The 19,280-nt window shown below is 37.7% G+C and overlaps 1 protein-coding gene across 1 annotated transcript in view; it reads right to left on the bottom strand.

Annotated features, from left to right (window-relative positions):
* LOC126277935 (UPF0602 protein C4orf47 homolog) overlaps positions 1-19,280 on the bottom strand; it is a 138,861-nt gene that overhangs the window by 111,811 nt on the left and 7,770 nt on the right. The window contains exon 2 of the mRNA XM_049977520.1: positions 2,765-2,938. Coding sequence (XP_049833477.1) covers positions 2,765-2,897 — 133 coding nt within the window. The 5' untranslated portion in view covers positions 2,898-2,938. The remainder of the gene's footprint in view (positions 1-2,764; positions 2,939-19,280) is intronic.

Below are 19,280 nucleotides of genomic sequence, written 5' to 3'. Positions count from 1 at the left end.
ACAAAAGTGTGTTGATGTGTAAGATGTCTTAGTTAAGGGGACATATTATGCTGATGGGAAGCAAAATTTGGTGATATTTGGGGTGGAGGAGATATCAATCCTTAGGGTTGAAATGACTGCCACTTCAGTGCTCAAGATTCTCAGAGTTATTTTTTGTGTAGTGGAGTACAGGAGAGAGTGTTCTCTGATTTATATTTATGAAATAATATTTTAAACAATGCAAAATACGAATTAAGATAAGATAGCTGTTCACCATACAGAGAAGGTATTGGAGCAGCAAACAGCCACATTTAAAATTAGACTGTTAGAAAATATCACCTTTCAGAGAAAATCCTTCATCAGATGAGAAGCAAACACAGATTCACACACACATGACCACTAACATACTACATCAATACCAATGCTCCATGCCAGACAATACTGATAAGGGTTGCAGAGGGGCAACTTTGACTCTTCTGTGGTTTCCTAAATCATATCTTAAATACCAATTTTATACACAAATTCACTATCTGTGACAGAGATAAGTGTAATCTTGAGACTACTGGAGAAGATGAAATTCTTCGTCAAGCCAATTTCATTAGTGGACTCTGAGCCATACAGCACTTGTATCCAGCAGACAGACAAGTTCAAATTGCTCAAGACATCCTCCTCCATCTAAAAAGACAACAACAAATTGAATCACAGTTTCCAAAATGTCCGGAGTATATTGTCATTTTGCAGAAGTTCTAATAAAGGAACTTTTTAAAAATGGCATTTGTATTCATCATCCTGCAGGAAAAATGTGAAGACATCGAAAAAGATATGATTGTCGGAAGGGCAGACTCAGCATACAGGAAAGTCAAAACAACCTTCAGTGATATTAAAAGCAATGGTGGTAACATTAAGAGTGCAACGGGAATTCCACTGTTAAATGCAGAGGAGAGAGCAGATAGGTGGAAAGAATACATTGAAAGCCCCTATGAGGATGAAGATTTGTCTGATGTGATAGAAGAAGAAACAGGAGTCGATTTAGAAGAGATAGGGGATCCAGTATTAGAATCGGAATTTAAAAGAGCTTTGGAGGACTTACGGTCAAATAAGGCAGAAGGGATAGATAACATTCCATTAGAATTTCTAAAATCATTAGGGGAAGTGGCAACAAAATGACTATTCACGTTGGTGTGTAGAATATATGAGTCTGGCGACATACCATCTGACTTTCGGAAAAGCATCATCCACACAATTCCGAAGACGGCAAGAGCTGACAAGTGCGAGAATTATCGCACAATCAGCTTAACAGCTCATGCAACGAAGCTGCTTACAAGAATAATATACAGAAGAATAGAAAAGAAAATTGAGAATGCGCTAGGTGACTATCAGTTTGGCTTTAGGAGAAGTAAAGGCACGAGAGAGGCAATTCTGACATTACGGTTAATAATGGAAGCAAGGCTAAAGAAAAATCAAGACACGTTCATAGGATTTGTCGACCTGGAAAAAGCGTTCGAAAATATAAAATGGTGCAAGCTGTTCAAGATTCTGAAAAAAGTAGGGGTAAGCTATAGGGAGAGACGGGTCATATACAATATGTACAACAACCAAGAGGGAATAATAAGAGTGGATGATCAAGAACGAAGTGTTCGTATTAAGAAGGTAGTAAGACAAGGCTGTAGCCTTTCGCCCCTACTCTTCAATCTGTACATCGAGGAAGCAATGATGGAAATAAAAGAAAGGTTCAGGAGTGGAATTAAAATACAAGGTGAAAGGATATCAATGATATGATTCGCTGATGACATTGCTATCCTGAGTGAAAGTGAAGAAGAATTAAATGAACTGCTGAGCGGAATGAACAGTCTAATGAGTACACAGTATGGTTTGAGAGTAAATCGGAGAAAGACGAAGGTAATGAGAAGTAGTAGAAATGAGAACAGCGAGAAACTTAACATCAGGATTGATAGTCACGAAGTCAATGAAGTTAAGGAATTCTGCTACCTAGGCAGTAAAATAACCAATGACGGATGGAGCAAGGAGGACATCAAAAGCAGACTCGCTATGGCAAAAAAGGCATTTCTGGCCAAGAGAAGTCTACTAATATCAAATACCGGCCTTAATTTGAGGAATAAATTTCTGAGGATGTACGTCTGGAGTACAGCATTGTATGGTAGTGAAACATGGACTGTGGGAAAACCGGAACAGAAGAGAATCGAAGCATTTGAGATGTGGTGCTATAGACGAATGTTGAAAATTAGGTGGACTGATAAGGTAAGGAATGAGGAGGTTCTACACAGAATCGGAGAGGAAAGGAATATGTGGAAAACACTGATAAGGAGAAGGGACAGGATGATAGGACATCTGCTAAGACATGAGGGAATGACTTCCATGGTACTAGAGGGAGCTGTAGAGGGCAAAAACTGTAGAGGAAGACAGAGATTAGAATACGTCAAGCAAATAATTGAGGACATAGGTTGCAAGTGCTACTCTGAGATGAAGAGGTTAGCACAGGAAAGGAATTCGTGGCAGGCCACAATCAAACCAGTCAGTAGACTGATAAAAAAAAAAATAAAAAAAATAAAAATAAATCATCCATTTTCACTATGGAAAAATCGTTTGCAAAGTTGTTCATTCTATTTCAAAACAATCTTTTTATTACTGAAAAATTAAATGATGTTTTATAATTATATTCTGACTTTTCTTTGCATTTTAAATTTATTTCTTCATTGGTGGTAGTTGATATTACTCTAACACACTATAACAAAAAGCTAGATCTACTTTTGCCTTTTTTCCTTACTGACATAAGGCCGTGTATAGCCCATTCCATGGAGATAACTCATTTCTGCAAATAAACCAATACGTTCCAGATCGGTCCTTCCATAGTGAAAGCCAATGTCTGCAGTTTTTTGTTTCTGCTTTTGTTTCGGCATCTTGTTTTCTTATGTAATGGTGGAAAATTAAGTAAAATGACCTGTAAAAAAAATTAGACAGTTATTTCTTATCACAAAAGTAAATTCTCACATAAAAACACTCTTCCAATCAGTTTAAAATAAAGTTACAATAATTGACATTTAACGTAACCAAACAAAATGGCACATTATATATTGTTACAGAAGTAAGAAATCTGGGAAAGTAAGTTATGGATCACACTTCTAATAACTGTATGTGCACTCACCAGAAACTATTCCAAGTTCAGGAAAATATACAAAATCCTATTTTACATAGAACACTAATAAAATTAATTGCTCTCTCTGCAATACACTGAGTGATTAAAAAGTAATCTGCAAATTCATAAAACTATATTTTCCTCATGTCTGAGCACAAAATCATAGTTTACCACCATCCTCATGCATTGTTGTTGTAGTCTGCAGTCCAAAGACTGATTTGATGTGGCTCTCCATGTTAGTGTATTTTGTGCAAGCCTCTTTAGCTCAGAATAACTATGGTAATCTACACCCATTTCAATCTGCATACTGTATTCAAGCACTGGTTTTCCTACGCACTTTTCACCCCCTGTACTTCCTTCCATTACCAAACTGACAATTCCTTGACACCTTAAGATGAGTCCTATGAACTTCTCCTTTCCTTTAATCAGGTTGTGGCTTAACTTTCTTTCTTCCTCAATTCAATCAATTTGTTATTCAATATATGCACCTAATTGTCAGCTTTCTTGTATAGTGTCACATTTCAAAAGCTTTTATGTGCTTTTGTCTGAATAGCCAGTCATCCACATTTGACTTGTATATGAGGCTACACTACAAAAAATACCTTCATGTTAAACTTCCTAACACTTTAATTTACATTTGATGTTAACAAATTCTATTTTTAGAGGTGCTTGTCTTGCCATTCCTTACTTCATATGTCATCAGTTTTTGCTCCCCAAATAACAAAACTCATCGGCTACTCTTTGATTTATCTTGACTATATTCCATTAGCTTTGTTTTACTTCTATTGATGTTCATCCTACAATCTTTTTTTAAGACACTGTCCATTTCTTTCAGCTGCTCTCTCTAGTCCTTAGCAGTTTTTGACAGAATTACAATGTTATCAACAAACCTCAAGGTTTTTTTATTTTTTCTCTCTGAATTATAATTCCCTTTCCAAATTTCTCCTTTTTCCTGTACTGCTTGTTCAGCGTACACAGAGTCAATAGCATCATTGATAGACTACAACCCCATCTCATTCTTTTCACAATAACTGCTTTCTTTTCACATAATTTGACTCTAACTTTTGAATCATGTGCCATAGAGTTAAAAACTGAGGGGAAGAGTGAAAAACTAGTTGTCATTACAATATATCGATCTCCACTGGGTGACAAAAACATATTCTTCAAAAAAATAGAAGCAGCATTAAACACTTTTTATAGTAATGAAGTGAAATTATTTTTATGTGGAGATTTTAATATTAACCTGTTAATTGAAAGTGATGAAAAAAGACAGCTTTTGAGTATACTCAGCAGCTTCCACATGAAACCACTCTTTACAGATGCCACCAGAATAACAGAACTGTCATCTTCTCTTTTAGACAATATTTTCACAAATATGGAGAATGGTATCACTGAGCCACTAAACGTAAACTTAGATCTTTCGGATCACAATACACCATTAACATACATAAATTACTCTATCCCCAAGGCAGTAAATATAAGTGGGGATTCAAAAGGCACTTCTATACAGAAAAAGTGAATACTTTCATCCAGTTGTTAGCTAATGAAACCTGGGGAGATGTCTTTGCACAAACTACAACCGAGGAATCTTTCAATGCTTTTTCTAGTACATTCATGTCCGTATTTGAGATGTGTTTCCCAAAAAAGCTCACAAAGATCAATGTCATGCCTAGGAACACAAGCCAGTGGATAACACCTGCTATTAGAGCATCTAGTCAAACACTAAAACATATCAGTCAACTCAAAAAAGATAACAAAGATGAACACTTCACAGATTATGTTAAGACATACAAGAAAATTTACAGGAAGGTGATCAGAAAAGCCAAGACAATGCATAATGACAGTGTAATTGCTGGGTCAGCAAACAAATCGAAAGCTATATGGAATGTAGTAAAAAAAGAAATAGGCTCAAGCAAAATGTTAGAAATCCAGATGACTTTGTTTTAAAAGATGATCAAGGTGTGCTAGTCAGAAATCTTACTTTAGCAAATTACATTAATGACTACTTCATAAATAGTCCAATCAATCTCATTAAAAATTGTTCTAAGATTAGTAGAACATCAATCCCAGAAGAACAAAGTGTTAATTCATTATTGCTACCTCCCACGAACAAATTGGAAGTTAATCGAATAATAAAAACAATGAAGAATAAAATGTCCTCAGGGATTGATGAGGTACCTTGCTCAGTCATGATGAGATGTGCTAGTGTCATATCAGACCCACTCACACACATCATAAACATATCATTTTCAGAAGGAGTCTTTCCACAACGATTAAAAATTGCAAAAGTAAAACCATTGTATAAAAAGGGCAATATACATGAAGTTGGAAACTATAGACCAATAGCTTTATTATCGGTATTTTCAAAAGTAATAGAGACAGTCATGAAAAACAGAATTACAAATTACCTCGAGAAATTCAATCTATTGTCTGTAAACCAACACGGCTTTCGCAAAGGAATGAGTACAGAGTCAGCCATCACCCAATTCATTGAAAATATTGTAACGGGGCTAGATAAGAACAACAGTACAATAGGAATTAATTTGGACCTCTCAAAGGCATTTGATACTGTCCAACATGATATCCTGCTAGACAAATTAGAATATGTCGGTATACGAGGAGTAGCTAAAAAGAGGTTTCAGTCATATCTCCATAATAGGAAACAGGTAGTAGAAATTGCAACAACAAACAGTAAAAACCAAAGTATTGTTTACAGATCGGATATTCAGACTGTGCCAGTTGGGGTACCGCAGAGGAGTGTTCTAGGACCTCTCCTATTTCTTCTTTACATAAATCATATCAAGATTCCACTAAATGATACTCATATAACCCTGTTTGTGGATGACACAAACATTGTAGTAACTGACATAAACCAGGTATTGCCAACATCTGCAACCAGAGTTATAGAATATTTGCAAAATTGGTTTGAAGTGAACAAATTAACCATAAATATCTCTAAAACTAATTATATCCATTACAGGAAAGCAAAGTCACACTCTGATCTAGATCTCAGAATACAAAATAAAGAAATTGTGAGAGTTGCTACCACAAAATTCTTAGGTGTACATATAGGCGAAAATTTAGACAGGAAATCCCATATCCTGAATCTGTTGCATAAGTTAAGCTCTGCTTGCTTTGCTTTACGTGTTATTAGTTTTGTATGTAGTAGGGAATGTAGCAGAACTGTTTACTTTGCTTATATACATTCTGCTATTACCTATGGCCTCACCTTCTGGGGTCATAGTAAGAAAAATCTCAAAACCATCTTCACTCTACAAAAACGAGCTGTTAGAATAATTACCAACAGTTCAAGGCTAACTCCTTCAAAGCAATTATTTAAACAGCTGAATATTCTACCCCTACCGTGCCTCTATATACAGAAAAGTATAATTAATATAAGAAGAAATATTAACAATTTCCAATCCAATTCGGATCTACATACTTACAACACAAGAAAGTGCAATGACATTCATATAAAAAGAGTTAACAAGGCTTTGGCGCAGAAACAAACAAACATACAAGGAAGCATATTGTATAACAAACTACCGGTAAAGATAAAAGAAATAAAAAAATTGTCTTCATTTAAAGAAGCAGTATTCAAATTTTTAATGACCAACTGCTATTATAGTTTAAAAGAATACCTGGAATAGCTTCATACTAAACAATTATATTTATGTACGCTATGCCAATAATAATTTTTATCTAACTGTTGCTATGATCTAAATAAATAATATGTATAAAAGTGCTTTAATTATATGTGTTATATCTAAATATCAACTGTGTATTCTATGTAAAAAGTCTTTCTCATACATCAATGTAAAAAATCAAAGTTGTACGTGCTATTTCAATGTGGTCTGATGTTATGTAGTCTACTATGCACATCTGTATTTTGAATAGTATTGTTCGCCCTATATATATATATATATATATATATATATATATATATATATATATATATTTTGACGAAATCCATGCAATGTACTTTGTCTCTGGATGAATAAACTACTACTACTAACAACTGCAGTTTGGTTTCTGTACAAGTTCTAAATAACCTTTTGCTTTCTGTATTTTATCTTCTTACCTTCAAAATTTCAGAGTGTAATCCAATCCACATTGTAGAATCTTTCTCTAACCATTAAAATGCTATAAACATTGATTTGCTTTTCTTCACTATCTTCTAATATAAGTTGTAAGATAAATATTGCTTTACATGTTCTACATTTCTCGAGAAGCTAATATGGTCCTCCACAAGATTGACTTCTAGCAGTTTTTCCTTTCTTATTTAAATAATCCATGTCAACATTTTGCATCAATGACTTATTAAACATATGGTTTGGTAGTTATCACAACTGTAACTAAACACTCTTTTTAGCACTAAAATCATTGCATTATTATTGAAGTCTAAGGGTACTTCACTTGTTTCATAATCTTTCACACCAGGTGGAATAATTTTGTCATGGTCTGCTCTCCCGAGAATTTCAGTAATTAAGAGGAAATGGCATCCACTCCAGGGGCCTTGTCTCCACTCACTTTTTTCAGCACTTGCCAGACTTTCTCACATTACCATATTTCCCATGTCACATTCACCTACTTCTTCTTCTTCTTACCATATTGCAATGCCTGTGTTTTTACAATGTACTCTGCAATGTCCTTCAGATTTCCTGCTTTATGTGGCTGTTGCCTTAACTGCCTCGTCCATCTGAGCATGGCTCCAGGGTCGACCCAAACTTCCCTATGTCACCTTGTGTCTACATTCTGTATTCACACTAGTGCTGTGATTCACATACAGAAAGGGACTTATGAATATTGTTGTGGTCTTGTCTTGGCATGAAATTCTATATTGCAGTGCCTTTGTGTTTGTGATGTACTCTGCAAAGCCCTTCAGACATACACAAATGTTTGAAGGAACAGGCAATGCTGCGATCAACAGCTACATTAAATACAAGAAATTTGTTTGCAATTCAAAATTGATCAGACTCCAGCTGCGCATTGTACTGGTGACAATGAAAATTTGTGGTGGACTGGGACTCAAAGCTGGATTTTCGGCTTTATGGGACAGGTCACCTTAACCTCCTCTGCCATCCGAGCACACCTCCAGGACCAACCCAAATTTCCATATGCACCATACGTCCATGTCTTGTACTCACACAATTCCTGTTATTCCCACATGGTGAGAGACTTGTAATTATTGTTGCTCCCTTGTTTTGGCATGAAATACCATATTGCAGTGCATGTGCTTTATGATGTACTCTGCAACTTGTATGGCAGAGGCGGTTAAGGCAAATTGATGCATAAAGCAGAAATCTGGTTTCAGGTCCCAGTCAAGCACAAATTTTCATTTTCACCAATATAGTGTGTAGCTGGTGTCTGATCATATTCACAATTTGTGAATACATTTCTTGTATTTTATATAGCTGTTGAAGGCAGCAGCACCTGTTCCTTCAGACATAAACGCATGGCTGAAGGACATTGCAGAGTACATTGTAAAAACAAAGGCACTGCAATATAGTATATCATGCCAAGACTCAGCCATGGCAGTAATTATAAGTCTATCCCTGTGTGAGAATCACAGAATTGTGCAAGTATAGGATATAGACTCTTAGTGTCATATGGCCATATGACTCAGTTCGGGAGGTGTGCTCAGATGGCTGGGGTCATTAAGGTGACTGGAGGTGTAACGTGGAAATCTTGTGTAGTTGGAGTCGATCATATTCACAATTTTGAATACATTTCTTGTACTACTTCTTCTCTTTCTATAACATTGCCCTAAATTTTGATACCCTTGCATAGATCCTCTACACATTCCATCTACCATTTGGCTTTCCCTTCTTTGCTCAGCACTGGTTAGCCATCTGATCTCTTCATGTTCATACAGTTGCTTCTGTTTTCTCCAAAGATCTCTTTAATTTTCAAACAGGCCACATCTATCTTTCCCCTAGTTACACATACTTTACAGCCTTGCATATTTATTTTACCCATTCCTGCTTAGCCATTTTTCACACTCTGTCAATCTCATTTTTTTATATATCTGTATTCTCTTTTGCCTGCTTCATTTACTGCATTTTTATTCTTCCTCCTTTCATTAATTATATTTAATGTCTTGTGAGTTATCCATAAGTTTCTGCTGGGCCATTTTTTTCCACATAAGTGATTCTCTGTTACCTACTGTATTTCATCTCTCAAAGGTATCCATTCATTTCCTATTGTATTCCTTTCACCTGTTTCAGTTCAACAATGGCTAATGCTCCTTCTGAACCCCTAAAAAAGGTCATAACTCCTCCAATTTATCCAGGCACCATCTCCTTAACTTTGCTATTTCTCCAGTTTTAGTCTGCAGTTCATAATCAGTAAACTATGCTAAGAGTCCATGCCTGCCCTTGCAAATATCTTACAGTTTAAAATCTGGCTTCTAAATGTTTGTTTTTCCATTACAAAATTGGTCTAAAACCTTATAAAGTCTTCGGGTCCCACATAAAACCTTGCTTTAATGATTCTTAAACCAAATGTTATCCTCTATGCAAAATTCTTCCATGTGGCTTCTACTTTCATTCCTTTTACCCAGTCCATGTTCTCCTACTACTTCTCCTGTACTACAAAATTGCAGTCACCCATCACAATTAAATTTCTATCTCCTTCAACTATCTGAATATTACTTTATCTCATCATTCATTCTTTCAATCTCTTCAGCATCTGAAGAGTTATTTAGCATATAGACTTGTACTATCGTGATGAGCATAAATCACTAAATCATCCAGACTATTGACCAAGCAACTATTGAAAAGACTGCTGCCTCTCTTCAGAAACCATAGGTTAATTTGACCTCTCCCCATACACCTCTCCATTGTGGTTGAACTTACAGTATGGCTGTTAATATTACTGATGTGCCCATGTGTAGTTCCATTACAGTAGGGTTCTATGAAGCAGGTACGGTATGATGTGTTTGATCACTATGGTAAAGTACAGTATCATTTTTCCCAACAAAGTTGGAAAATGACACATGTAAAGCACTGCAAAATACTGCAATGTGAACTAAGCCAAAGATATTTAAAAAATGTTATATAATGCCTTCTGCCCACCATATCAATACAGGGAAATGAAGGGCAGATAAAATTTCAGTAAACTTGATAAGCATATCAGAAAATAATATGTAAATCACTGAAACTGAATAGATTAATGTTGATGGATGCAAGCTAATTTCATACTACTGCAGAATCAACAAAAAAAGATTGAAGTCTCAGGTACTTCGGGTTACAGAATGTTGTCTCTAACAGCTTTTTGATTACTGGGCCATGAGAGTGGATCAGGGAACACACAAGATTGCAGTGGTGACAAGTTTGTAGGCAAAAAGTATTTTAAGCTCCCTCAAAGCAGTTAGAAACAGTTTTAATAAGGTTACAAGCTTAAGAGGAGAATCATTGTTTTGAAGACTTTAATGTTGATTTTCTGTCAGATGGTACTAAAAAAGGGCACCTAAGGAAAGAATACTGGAGAGAAATTTACAAAGCAGACAGTGTTGGTGGTGAATTTAGTTATTACAGACCCAAATGAAACAGTGAAATAGCACTGGTGGAAATGGTGACACTTTCAAATCTTTGTCCACCAAATTCACTATTTCATCACAGTCACAGTAAACGTTTCACCCATTAATAAACAGCCAAATACAGAAGCATTAGATTTACTTATGCAGACATAGCACGCACCACCAACAGACATTAGTTTCAAAAATATAACACCTGAGGAGATCACAAAACTTGCCAGATTGTTAAAAAATATTAATTCTCCTGGGTATGGTTGTCTTTCAAGTGCAACATTAAAATCTTGTGCTGACTTGATAAGATTAAATTTAAGCCATCTTTGTAGTCAGGCAATGGTTCTAGGCATCTTTTCTGGCATATTTAAATATCCTACAGTAATACCTATCTGCAATAAATAAATTATCCAATTACTTTTAAAAGTACTTTGAATACTTTTTTTTGCTTGCTGATGACACGTGCATACCAATCAAGGGTCCAAACTGAACTTTAGCAAAACACAGCTCATATGACAGCTGAAGAGGCCTACAAGTGGTTCATAGCTAAGAGTTTAAGTCTTACTCTCTCAGTTTCAAACCAGAAATAATGAACCAACAGCGCCAGTAGTAGATATTAATTGTCAGACACAAAACGAAACACACTATCTAAAATTCTTCCAAGTCCAGTTAGATAACAAGATAAAAGAGAGTCAGCACACAGCTCAGTTCAGAGTATTATGTTCTTCGTGAATCTGTCACTGTGTTGATATAAAGAAAAGAGTAGTGATGTTGACATTTTCAGCCCCATTTTCTTCCAAGTTTACATCTACATCCACATCTATTCTCTGCGAACCATAGTCAATCTGTCACTGTGTTGATCTAAAGAAAAGAGTAGTGATATTGCACATTTTCAGCCCCATTTTCTTCCAAGTTTACATCTACATCCACATCTATTCTCTGCGAACCATAGTGAAGGGCATGGCAGATGTTACATCCCACTGTAAAAGTTATTAGGGCTTTTTCTTGTTCCATTCACATGTGAGGACATCAGAACATTGATATGAAGAGAATCACTGGCCAGCAATGCAGATTGGGGATGTGGAATCTCTGTGGCCAAGACACCAGTTTGGACTGAACAATCATAGGTGGTAGTTGCCTCTTGTACTCTTGTGTGTCAAATAAATGTTTATCTGCATATAACAGTGTTTGCATATTATTATCTCATCAGCTATTGCCATAAGGAGGTGCCCTTCCACATTAGTAATCCCGACAGCAGTGGGTACTGTGTTACTTGCAAAATACTATCGTGTGCCATGCTACTGTGCATTAACAGTGGACAGGAAGTTTAACATGTCTGTTGTTCTATGATATGGCTAGCTCTATGTCTATAAATCCATCCACAATGAATGCTGTACAGTGTGCCCAGGCCACAAAATATGTGGGATATGGAGCAAAAACATGTACAAATGCCACCTCACAAAATACAGTGATTGTCTATCAACAATGGCAACCATCAGAGCCTTTATTAACAGACTTATGGGCAAACTTATATGTCAGCCTGCTTACAGGAGAATTCACATTCAGTTTTTCTAACAATGTACATGGGGCAAATTGTGTTCTCCACATCTGCCGTGCTGTGATCACAGATGCTTGATGCAACTGTCTCACGCACACAATCTTTGTGCAAAGCTGACACCATGTTCATTTTCTCAACCATACCGTGATGGACTGACCCAGCATTGGTTGTGCCATTCCACTTGGTTCCAGCAGTACATCAGATATCGGGGTTAACAGGACAGTGTTCCCTGCACCAAGTGAAGTACCCATCATTGTGACCTGAATGAGTGTCTTTGTGGTTCACAATGGCTGAGTGTGTTTTTCATGCATTAGGCATTGTTAATGAGAATTTGAAGTTTGTAATGCTAATCTGTCACTTTGCAGAACACACAGAACTGATAAGTGATGTCATTCTTTCTCCTCTGCTGCTCAACAAATACGACACAATGAAAACAGCCCTACTAAAATGGATTTCTCACATCCTTGAACAACAGGTGCAGAAAGTCATTTACAGTGAAAAGTTCACTGAGGAAACTCCCTCACTGTTATGGTGCTGTCTATGTTTGCTCATAGTCCTTCTCTAATGCCTGCCACAACCCTTTGGACATTATGGACTGTGAAACTCCCATCTCAGCTACAGCTCACAATTAAGGTGCACAAGGCATAACTGCAGGATAGGAATTTGGCCCTAGCAGACAGACTATATTCAGTTGTTCAACACAGCAAAACATCAGTTGGGCGATCCCTGCCTCTTCTGCTCAGCCAGCCAGTACACACTCCAATCAATTGAAACACCACTCAATCTCATGCGATACTGCTGTCATGAGCTCCCATACAAGCACCAAGTGGCTGCATGCACACAGCACTACAGCAGTGTCCAAGTCTGCCATACCAGCTGACCATGTGTCTTGTCATCTGTAACACTGTTGGTATCAAATGCAATAAATGCAGCAGCACACAACAGTCATCAGCCTAACAAATACCCAAACAGCAACCACAGGATGAAATAGGTGCTCCATCCTGCATTACACTGACAAGTCTCCTCCTTTTATCGACAGTGAGTTTGCATGACAGATGCCTCTACATTCAAGAACTTGACACTAATCTCTTTGTACCCTCTGCGGCATCACTTGCCATGGTATAACAGTATACCACCCTCAAAACAATGGCTTAGTAGTGAGATGGCACTGCACAATGAAGACAGCTCTCATGTGCTACAGAGGTGTGTGGACTCGCATGGGTACCTATTGGTACACTCATGGCACGTAAAGAAGATCTACAAGTCTCTATGGTGAGACCCTAACACTGCCAGCTGAATCTGTATTACCTGCATCCATGCCCGACCCCTCCAATCTTCCAGAAATGGTACAACGCATCAAGAATCGTGTACATTAGTCATTTGTACATCCTCCCACGTCACATACCTCACCCAAACCATTCATACATAAGAGACTCATAAATCAAACACACATCCTGCTCCATGATGATACTGTACAAATGGCATTACAATCTCCATACAACAGCTTGTTTTGAGTGGTCAAATGGGGAACCTATATCTTTGACACTGATATCAAAGGAAATGCCACAAAGGTCTCAATCAACAGACTGAAGCCAATATGAACACTTATCGTCAAATGTGATATGAATACACTATAGAACTATAGTGGCCTAGGCATCCCATATGTCTGTAAGTCATATCCGGCCCAACCGAGAAATAATCATGATTGACATACAAGGCTTTCATCAAGATGAAATTGTGGTCAAACTAATCGACAACAGTCTATGCGTTGGAGCAAAACACAATGCTCTGCAAAGCACATACAAAAGGTTATAGAACTGTCAGCTGCCTCTCCACAATGCACAAGATATTCAAGAAAATAATCAGCCTACTCTCCACAATGCACAAGATATTCACCAAAATAATCACCAACCACATAGGAAGGCACTGGATGTTAATGAAAGAAAGGTACTTGCTGGCTTTAGAAGTAACAATACAATGGTCCACTTGTTAGTAATGAATTAAGTTGCAGAATGAAATTATGAAAATAGCAGGGATAAAATACAGTGAGTAAAAGGTTATTTACAATATGTACTGAAACCATATTGCAGTTATAAGAGTTGAAGGATATGAAAGAAAGCAATGGTCTAGAGGCTACTGTAATTCTGTCGAAAATGATAAAGGATCTGATAGCGCAACTGAATGAAATGGATATTATTTTGAAAAGGGATTATAATGTGAACATCAACAAAAGAAAACAAAGATAATCAGATGATGCTGATGGAATTAGATAGGAAATAAGACACTATAGATAGTAGGTGAATTTTGTAATATGGGTAGCAAAATTACTGATAACTGCCAACACAGAGAGGAGATAAAATATGTAATGACAAGAGAAAGAAAAGCATTTCTGAAAAATAGGAATTTACTGAAGAATGTCTCAGTAATTTACTTACTTCTGGACAAGGGTGAATGTTGTCTGGTTACTATGCAAGTCCTGTTTTGATCTCATATTTTTAGCATGATATGCAATACCGGTTTTGAAAAGATAGTGGTTTTTATTAATGATACATACAAATGAGAATATTTCTTGAGATTTCATTTTGAAAATATGTGATTTCCAAAAACAGATTCCTTCAAGAGTGTTTCAGATGGACACCACTTGAACAGGGGATGATTACTCCAAAAGTCTGCTTGTGTCTGTGTATGTGCGGATGGATATGTGTGTGTGTGCGAGTGTACACCTGTCCTTTTTTCCCCCTAAGGGAAGTCTTTCTGCTCCTGGGATTGGAATGACTCCTTACCCTCTCCCTTAAAACCCTTATCCTTTCGTCTTTCCCTCTCCTTTCCTCTTTCCTGAAGAAGCAATCGCCGGTTGCGAAAGCTAGAAATTCTGTGTGTGTGTTTGTGTGTTTTATTTATTGTGCTTTGCCGCTTGGTAAGTCTTGGAATCTTTGTTTTGGATGTGTTATGACGTATATCTGAAGTGTGACAATAAATGTGCTCATTGTCTTAACATGTGGATCAACGGGTTGTTATTTATAATGATAAGGACCCAAACTCCCACACTGGTGACCCCAACATGAACAGGTGTTGCGCTGTCTTCGTCTGGAGAGGGAACTGGGCGGGGCAGGGCCAGGGTTCGAATTTTTCAACAAACTCAAAACCGCACTCGCGGAAGCCATCATGCTGCCCATCCATACCTGCATGTAACACTTTTGCTCACCATGGACACTAGCGAAATATCTATTGCTGCAGTACTTCAACAACAAAGAGGAGAGTTGGTGCAACCTCTTAAATTCTTTTCCAAAAACTTTCTCCGTCTCATTGTAAATGGTCCGCTTTCAATAGAGAGCTCTTAGCTGTCTACAAAGCTGTTAGATATTTCCACGAAGACATCGAGGGATGCCCCCTCATGATTTTTACAGACCACAAACCTCTCACCCAAGCACTCACAAACCCTCCAGCCGACCCACCTCCTAGGAGGTTCCGTTATTTTGGCCTCATTTCACAATACACAACTAATGTACAACATGTTCGAGGATCCGACAACATAGCCACTGATTATTTCTCCCGTATCTCGTGCATATATTCCTCAATTGACTTCCACGCTCTGCTCGAGCGCAAACAAATGATGACTCCTTGGTGAGCCTTTTATCTGACAATAATCACTCTCTGCACCTGGCATGCAAGACGTGCATCATCGCTGAGCATTTCGTATTGCCTTTGCATCACAAAGACTGTCACGACTGATGTCGCACATGTATTTCATGCCATCAGTCAGAAAGTCAGATGCCACTGCATGCCCCTCTCAGGCGTCTTCTACTCTCCTTCTGGCAGACTCCACTACATCCACATTGACTTTGTCGGCCCCCTTCTCCAGGTGGATGATTACCGATACTTACTTACTTTTATCAACAGAACAACTAGATGGGTCAAGGCAACCCCTCTAGCTGATATTTCAGCTGAAAGAGTCGCCAACACTGTCCTCTTCACATGGGTCGCATGTTTTGGCTGCCCTGAAACCATAACTACAGACCAAGGCCGTCAATTCGAGGCTGTCCTCTTCACAAAAATGTGTGAGCTCTTCAGCGTCAGCCTCATTTGCATGACAGACTACCACCCCCAATCAAACGGCTTAGTGGAACGATGGCACCGCGCATTAAAGACAGCGCTAATGTGCCACGAGGAAGGGTGGTTACACGCCCTCCCGTGGGTAGTGCTAGGCCTCTGTTCTGTATATAAAGATGACCTGCAGTGCTCGGTGGCTGAACTGCTCTATGGCAAGCTGTTGACCCTACCAGCCAAGTTTGTTGAGCCTTCACCGCTCCAAGATACCATCGAATACCCCGTGCTAACCGAGAACATACGACAGATGATATGAGCACTGTGGCAACACTGACGTGCCATTACATTTCTGGCACACATAAACTCTTTGGGGCCAAGGTGGCCATTATGTTCTGTCTATGTGATACTTTCGATGTGTAATGATGTATATCTGAAGTGTGATAATAAATGTGCTCATTGTTTTAACAGTGGGTCAGCGGGTTGTTATTTATAATGATAAAGACCCAAACTGCCACAAATATATTTAAAATCAGACTGAATATTTTGCACACGTGATTTTGCAGTTAAAACACTAGTCTCACATGGAAAACATTCTCAGCTACAAAAGTTACATCTGCACCAACCTATGAACAATGAGTTGCTACCCACAGACAATTTCAAGTAAATCATAGACTTATATTGACTATACTGATAGTTATTCTTAAAATACTGCTAATTAGTTATGTCAAGGACAAATTTGCTTATCTTGGTAAATTTGAAAATACAACAGATGCTTGTTATAAGCTCTAAACAACAATTTTCAAGACCACAATGTAAGAACCAGAGAAAAAGTATCATAACAGCAACAACAAAAAATTGAAAATGACAGATAGGGACCCTATAACTGCAGGAAGCCTATTATAGAGTGCCACTTTGCCTAAAGGAACTGAGCACATTCAATAGTTTGAAGGAACATCTCATCTCTGGATGTTTGGTGTAAGGTAAAGCAATACTTCTAGGCCAATTCATAGAATAATGGTAAATTTAAAAATAGGAACGGGGTAAAATACTTTTGCTTCATGTGAAAACCAACTTCCTGAAGAGGGAAAGGGAAAGACCAAACATAGTGTTGAAAATACAAAAGAAGAGAATACATGGCATAAGTCGAAAACTATGTTTTTGAACCTATGCATTAGTACAAATACAATTCAGAAAATATTATATGAAATGTGCAGTATTTACAAGTTATTTTTTTTTTCTTAGTATAAATGGCTTAATACTTTTCTGTGGCATGACAAGCATATATAACTTTGTTTACTTTCCTTCTGTGTGCAAGATTCTCCCACATCTACATCGATACTCTGCAAATCACATTAAAGGGCCTGGCAGAGGGTTCATTGAACCACCTTCACAAAAATTCTCTATTATTCCAATCTCATACAGCACAAAAAAAGAACACCTATATCTTTCCGGCGAGCTCTGATTTCCGTTTTTATTATGATGAGCATTTCTCCCTATGTAAATTGACCTCAACAAAATATTTTCACATTGAGTGGAGAAAACTGGTGATTGAAACTTCATGAGAAGATTCTTCTGCAGTGGAAAACGTTTTGTTTTAATGATGTCAACCCGAAACCCTGCATGATTTCTATGACATTCTCTCTATTTCGTGATGATGCAAAACATGATGCCCTTCTTTGAACTTTCTTGATGTACTCAGTCAATCCTATGTGATAAGGATCCCACACGGTGCATCAGTATTCCAAAAAGAGGACAAGCAAGTGTAATGTAGGCAGTCTCTTTCGTAGATCCGTTACATTTGTAAAGTGTCCTGCCAATAAAATGCAATTATTGATTAGCCTTCCCCACAACATTTTCTGTGTGTTCCTTCCAATTTAAATTGTTTGTAACTGTAATTCCTAGGTATTTAGTTGAATTTACAGCCTTTAGATTTGATTGTTTTATCATGTAACCGAAGTTTAATGGATTTCTTTTAGCACTCATGTGGATGACCTCTCACTTTTAGTTATTTAGGGTTAATTGCCAATTTTTGCACCATACAGATATTTTTCTAAACCTTTTTGCAATTTGTTTTGTTCTTCTGATGACTTTAATTGTTGATAAACATGAGCATCATCTGCAAACAACCTAATACAGCTGCTAAGATTGGCTCCTAAATCCTGTATATATAACAAAGGAACAGCAAAGCGCCCATAACACTATCTTGGGAACGCTAGAAATCACATCTGTTTTATTGATGACTTTCCGTCAATTACTATGAACTGTGACATCTCCCTCAGGAAATCATGAATCCAATCACATATTTGAGACGGTATTCCAGTGCACAATTTCACTACAAGCCACTTATATGGTAGGGTTCAAAAGCCGTGCATTCAAACTGTTGTTCGTGCTTACATCTATTATCATTGATGGGTGTCACTTGGAAATGTTTAATTTGTGCTGATGAACTCTGATGAACTGTTTAATTATTGCTGATGAATATTATGGACTGTTACCTGTACTTGTTCGACATTGGTGGGTGCCACTTGGAAATGTTTAATTTCTGCTGATGGACTCTGATGAACTGTTTCATTATTGCTGGTGAATATTATGGACTGCTACCTGCATTTGTTCAACATTGCTGAGTGCCACTGTTGGAACTGCTGCTACTGAAATCATGTCACTTGTTGCTGTCTGCACCTGCTCGCCATTGATGGGTGCCACTGTTGGAACTGCTGCTTCTGAAATAATGTCACTTGTTGTTGTCTGCTCCTGCTCGCCATAGATGGGTGTTGGAACTGCTGCCACTGAAATAGTGCCACTTGTTGCTGTCTGGACCTGTTCAACATTACTGGGTGCCACTATTGGAACTGCTGCTACTGAAATGATGTCACTTGTTGCTGTCTGGACCTGTTCAACATTGCTGGGTGCCACTGTTGGAAATGCTCAACCACTGATTAGATGTCACTTGTTGCTGTCTGCTCCTGCAAGTGATCGCGGGGTGCCACTGTTGGAGCTGTTCAAATACTGCTGAT

Source organism: Schistocerca gregaria, chromosome 1 (assembly GCF_023897955.1).
Source record: "Schistocerca gregaria isolate iqSchGreg1 chromosome 1, iqSchGreg1.2, whole genome shotgun sequence".
In the NCBI taxonomy this organism is placed as follows: Eukaryota; Metazoa; Arthropoda; class Insecta; order Orthoptera; family Acrididae; genus Schistocerca; species Schistocerca gregaria.
The sequence above is the reverse complement of the archived record's forward strand: the minus strand, read 5'-3'. Positions and strand labels throughout refer to the sequence as shown.